Raw genomic sequence first — 4,861 nt, 5'->3', positions numbered from 1 at the left:
ATGCATTGAAAAGAGGAAGGCACCCTACGAAAGATCAAAATGAGTTAATTGTATCCCCCCCAAAAGAAGACACTATAAGCACCACGGCCGCCATCCCACAGCCGATACGTCCACTTTCCCCTAGTTTGAGCAACAAGGGGAAAGCCGAGGCTGTAGTTAACACCAAAACTCTCACACCCCCACAGGATGAAGATCAAATTGATATATCGCTCCCCCTAACCATGGAAAGCATTCCTAAAGAAAAACTGGTCGATGAAATCACACCGCCCCCTCTTCTAGTCCCAACCCACCATCAACCATTGGGGACTAATATAATCATCAGTAAGACTATAGTAGCCACTTACGCTTTTTTGGCAGTGCTCATAACAACGGGCGACAACAAGTCTTCTGAAGTCTGGGCTATTATCAACGCCTACTGGAACCCACAAAAGACTTCTGCCGACAAATTCTGTGATGAAGCAGCTAACATCATCGATGAAATAATGATCAAACACAAAACATTGATTATTCTTATTTGTGGAGATCTCAACTCCAACTGTTTGAACCCGTCAGATCACACACCGGCAGCAGAAAGAGGAAAACAGTGGGTATCGCTAATGAAATCTAAAAACATTCGGAACGCTGCAAAATCCACTAATCAAACCACCATTCCTACATGGGAGCGAGACCAATCAACAGCCAATCTCGATTACATTTTTGTTTCAGAAAAAATCTACATGAATATATCCTCTTTTGAAGTAATTAGAACTGAGGCTAGTGACCACAACCTGCTAAACCTCACATGCAGTATAAAGCATCGGGATCAGCAATTCTACAACGTAGCGGTCGAGACCAATACTCAGCTTTCTCGTCTGCGTATGACCGCAAAAGATATCAAAACGTTGGGAGATGATTATAAAACTCTTACTTCTGATATCGAAGCAAACGACGCAACATTTAAGTATAGCTATATTCCACTGTTCCTGACATACAAAAAACCCCGAAAAGGGCTCGAAAACCGGACTAGCAATCACACCCACACTTACAATCGTAACCTAGTGATCAGGCGTCGTCACCTAAGAAAACTAAAAAAAGAGGCAACGACCCCAAGCTCTTCAATGCTATGGGAATCCTATCTTCTTGAGCTGAGATCCTACAAACAATGGCTAAGAAACACCAGATCAGCACTCTATCAAGCAGATGCTGAAAACATGATTAAGACCATAGCCAGCAAAAAAACCCGGGAATTTTGGAAATTAATCAACAGCATCAAAGCTCAGCCAAATTCGCAGATGTTAAATGCGGTCTCCGAAGAACGATGGATCACCCATTTTTCAAAAGTGTTTGATTGCCCTGCTTCTGCTACGGAGAAGACATTATCTCCTACCAAATCAAACTGGGTCGACCTCTCCGACACAGATGATATAAGGGCAATCATCTCGAAATTGAAATTATCACATGCTCCTGGACCAGATGGTCTAGCAAATACCGACTTAAAAGAACATCCGGAGGCCTGGTCAGCGGTCTTGAGCTTGATTTTCAAACACTGCAAAGAGCGAAAGATAATCCCTAGCTATTGTTGTCCCGATCTTCAAAAAAGGCATTCGGGAAGACCCTTCCAACTATCGTCCTATTGCCTTATTAGATGTCATCGGCAAAGTCTTCGCTACTTCTCTTCTGACTCACTTCCAGAATTGGGCAAGATCTTCTCCTGCCAGAGACCCACTTCAAACAGGTTTCTAGAAAAACGCCAGTACTGCTGCCAATATAATGATATTAAACATCCTAAAAGAAAAAGTTCTGCTTGGTGCTCCCCGAATCTTCCTTGCCTTCGTGGATCTATCCCAGGCCTTTGATAAAGTGGACAGACCGAAACTGTGGACCAAATTGAAGAACTGGAACTGTCCAAGCCAGATCCTCGATCCAATTATCGCCCTGCATACCGGCACTACTGTATCAGTCAGGCTAAACCCCCAAGGGCTACTGTCCAAATCCATACCATCTAATCGAGGAGTCAAACAGGGCTGTCCTCTGGCCCCAGCACTCTTTATCTCCTTCCTTGGCGATTTTCAAACCTCACAAGAACTGATCAGATGCTTCCCACCGAAAATTGGAAGTACAATGGTCGCCAGACTTCTATATGCAGACGACCTCATCATTTTAGACGATACTCAAGTGGGCCTTCAACGCCAACTAGACAACCTGGCCCTATACACCAAGGAGAACAATCTGGAGATCAACAACTCAAAAACAAAGATATTGATTCTACAGAAGCAGGGATGGAAAAAAAGGAGCCATTGAAGTGGTTCCTAGACCACTCGAAAATCGAAATCGTCTCCACATTCAAATATCTTGGAGTTGACATCGACAGTTCGAAAAGATCTTTAAGTATGCAGAAAACTTTGTGGTCAAAAACAAAAAACCTAACGGCCCAACTCCGCGCCGTCAACAGAAAATACAGCAAATACAGTCTCCTCCCGGCATTCCAATTCTATAAGTTAAAAATTAATTCCAGCATTGACATATGGCATGGACGCTAACCCTGCTATCCCACTGACCCTATGGTCCAAACTAGAAGGCTTCATCTGAAGAGCTACACTAGGCCTACCGAAATCAACAGCTGTGGCACCCATAAGGCTTGAACTTGGGCTGCTCTCTATGGAGGCAGTTGTCGCTCAGAGTACAATCCAACTTTACAGGAAAGTTCGGAGCCAAGATAGCCTGGAAATATACAGGATGATTTCCGAGGAAATATCTAAAGGGAGCAACAGTTTCCTTAACAACTGGGCAGACAAACAAAGGCGTATATTGCAAGAAATAGCTTGCTCAGAAGAAGAACTATTCCAGAATCCAATGAGAATAAAAACCAAAATGGAGTGGCTTGATTGGATAAAAACCAATGACAGTGCAGTCTCGAACAAATTACTAACCCATCTGCCACCAGTCTTAAACAAATTGAAACAGCCGATGGAGTACTGCACCAAATATCCAAGTAAATCCCTCATGAGAACTTTGCTGAAAGCCTGTCTAAACCTCTTACCGACGCAGGAAGTCCTAGCAATTCGATCCGCATCCAAAGAAAAAACCTGTAGACTCTGTGGAGACCGCCAAGCCACAGAATCTATCAAACACCTTTTAATGGTCTGTCCGGCCATTGACCTTGAAAGTGAGGCCTTCCTCGGTCCTGTGTATAAAGCATCCTACATCATTGACGAAAACATCTGGTGGAACAGCCTCATCACATGAGCCCAAACGCGTTGGCTAATAGCGGCTGCCAAAATTATAACCATCGCTATGGAGAAGACTATGCAAGTGACATAAAAGAGACCTTTCTTCGATAAAGCACCCGCTTGAGAAATCTACTAATGTACAGAAAATGACTCTTCTCTCTATCCTACAACCAGAAAAAGTCTTTGTAAAAATCAAAATTGATTAAATACAAAAAAAAAAAAAAGATTGTGCTGTAGACGGAAATTATTTTGATGGTGTCAGATTGGTGGTCCCCTGTGAGAGTGATACAAATATGCATATCGTCTGCAAAGTTGATATACATGATTTCTCTAGAATCAAGGAGATCAAAAAGGCATTTTGTGTAATTATTATAGAGGGTGGGTGATAGGCATGACCCTTGTGGGACACCAAGTGGGGCAAGGATGGGATCTGCTTCTGAATCCATGATGAAGACTTGCGTGGTCCGGTCGCTCAGAAAGGAGTGGAACCACAAGGTGGCTTTCTGGGAGAAGTGGTACTAGCTGAGGTGGTGGCAGAGAATATTGTGGTCAACCAGGTCAAATGCTGCAGAGAGGTATAATAAGAGGAGGATAGCTAGTTTGTTGGGATAACAAATGGAGTCAATTTGTATTTGTAAGTCCAGTGGGGCAGTTTCTGTACTATGCTTTGGCAGAAAGCCCAATTGCCTTATTCCCAGCAGATGGTTGGAACTGTTAGACTTGGGCATATGCTAGACGGGCAAGGATTTTTAGTAAGAATGGAACTGTGGTAATGGGATAGTAATTAGTAGGGGATAGAGAGGTCGAGGGATTTTCTTTTTTAGTAGGGGTGTGAACCAGGTCGCTTTGATGTTGGCAGGCACCGTACAGGTGGCAAAAGATGTGTTAGCAAATTCAGTTATGATGTTGGTGTGCGTAAGAGTGCAGGGCTTAACTATGTTTTTTTATTTTATTTTTTTCCCTGCTAAGTGAATAGATTTTATTGAAATTTAGGTAATTTATGCATCAGCAAGTGTAACTTCCACTTCTACACCAGGCTCAATACTGATTGATGTGATCTGCTTCACAATTTCAGAAGGACTATGAAAGTTAATCAGGCGCTTGTGTATTCTCATCTGGAAACGATCCCATGTCTTGGAACCTTCACCACAGGGTGTTCTTCTGGTAGTGATTCGCAGAGTCTTTGTGGGCATACAAACTGGTCCTTTAACTTTAAGGTTCTTCTCCTTGGCACCTCTAATCAGGTCAGCACACACTTTCTCGAGTGACTTTACATTGCGACTGGTCAGCGTGATTCTGATACGGTGGATTGCTACTTCCTGTTCGAGAGGTGCTTTGCCGGCGTCTTTAAATGCCATGGCTAGATTTGTTTCCCAGCCGACTTATTCGTCCTTACTATGTTGGCCGGGCAAGATTCGTCCTTACAGTAAGAAGTTTTCAGGGCTCTAATTGTTGCAGCTACTTGCTTGTATGTGACAGGGCAGAAAGTGAAAAGGGGGATGAATGGCGTGGGGGCTTCATTGATGGGGGTTTTGTTAGTAAGCATGAGTGGTTTGCTGGCGAGCAAGGCCTTTTTGCCATTGGTCTTGGTTAGTAGAGATTCAATTTTGAGGGTGAGGGCGTTTTGAATAGTCATGCACCAGTGTTTGTCA

General features: G+C 43.4%; 1 protein-coding gene across 1 annotated transcript; it reads right to left on the bottom strand.

Annotated features, from left to right (window-relative positions):
• Nucleotides 1-4,207: 4,207 nt before the first annotated feature.
• On the bottom strand, nt 4,208-4,599 carry LOC138473632 (small ribosomal subunit protein uS10-like). The gene has a single exon (XM_069612167.1). It carries the CDS (start codon nt 4,565-4,567, stop codon nt 4,208-4,210), a length of 360 nt encoding a protein of 119 aa, XP_069468268.1. The 5' UTR covers nt 4,568-4,599.
• Between the last annotated feature and the right edge of the window lie 262 nt (nt 4,600-4,861).

This window comes from Ambystoma mexicanum, chromosome 8, assembly GCF_040938575.1.
Source record: "Ambystoma mexicanum isolate Mex_15411 chromosome 8, UKY_AmexF1_1, whole genome shotgun sequence".
Classification (NCBI taxonomy): Eukaryota; Metazoa; Chordata; class Amphibia; order Caudata; family Ambystomatidae; genus Ambystoma; species Ambystoma mexicanum.
This window is presented reverse-complemented; position numbering and strand designations above follow the sequence as displayed.

What these genes read in the sequence shown, in the direction of transcription:
- LOC138473632 (XM_069612167.1), bottom strand. Translation starts at nt 4,567, where the DNA reads ATGGCATTTAAAGACGCCGGCAAAGCACCTCTCGAACAGGAAGTAGCA.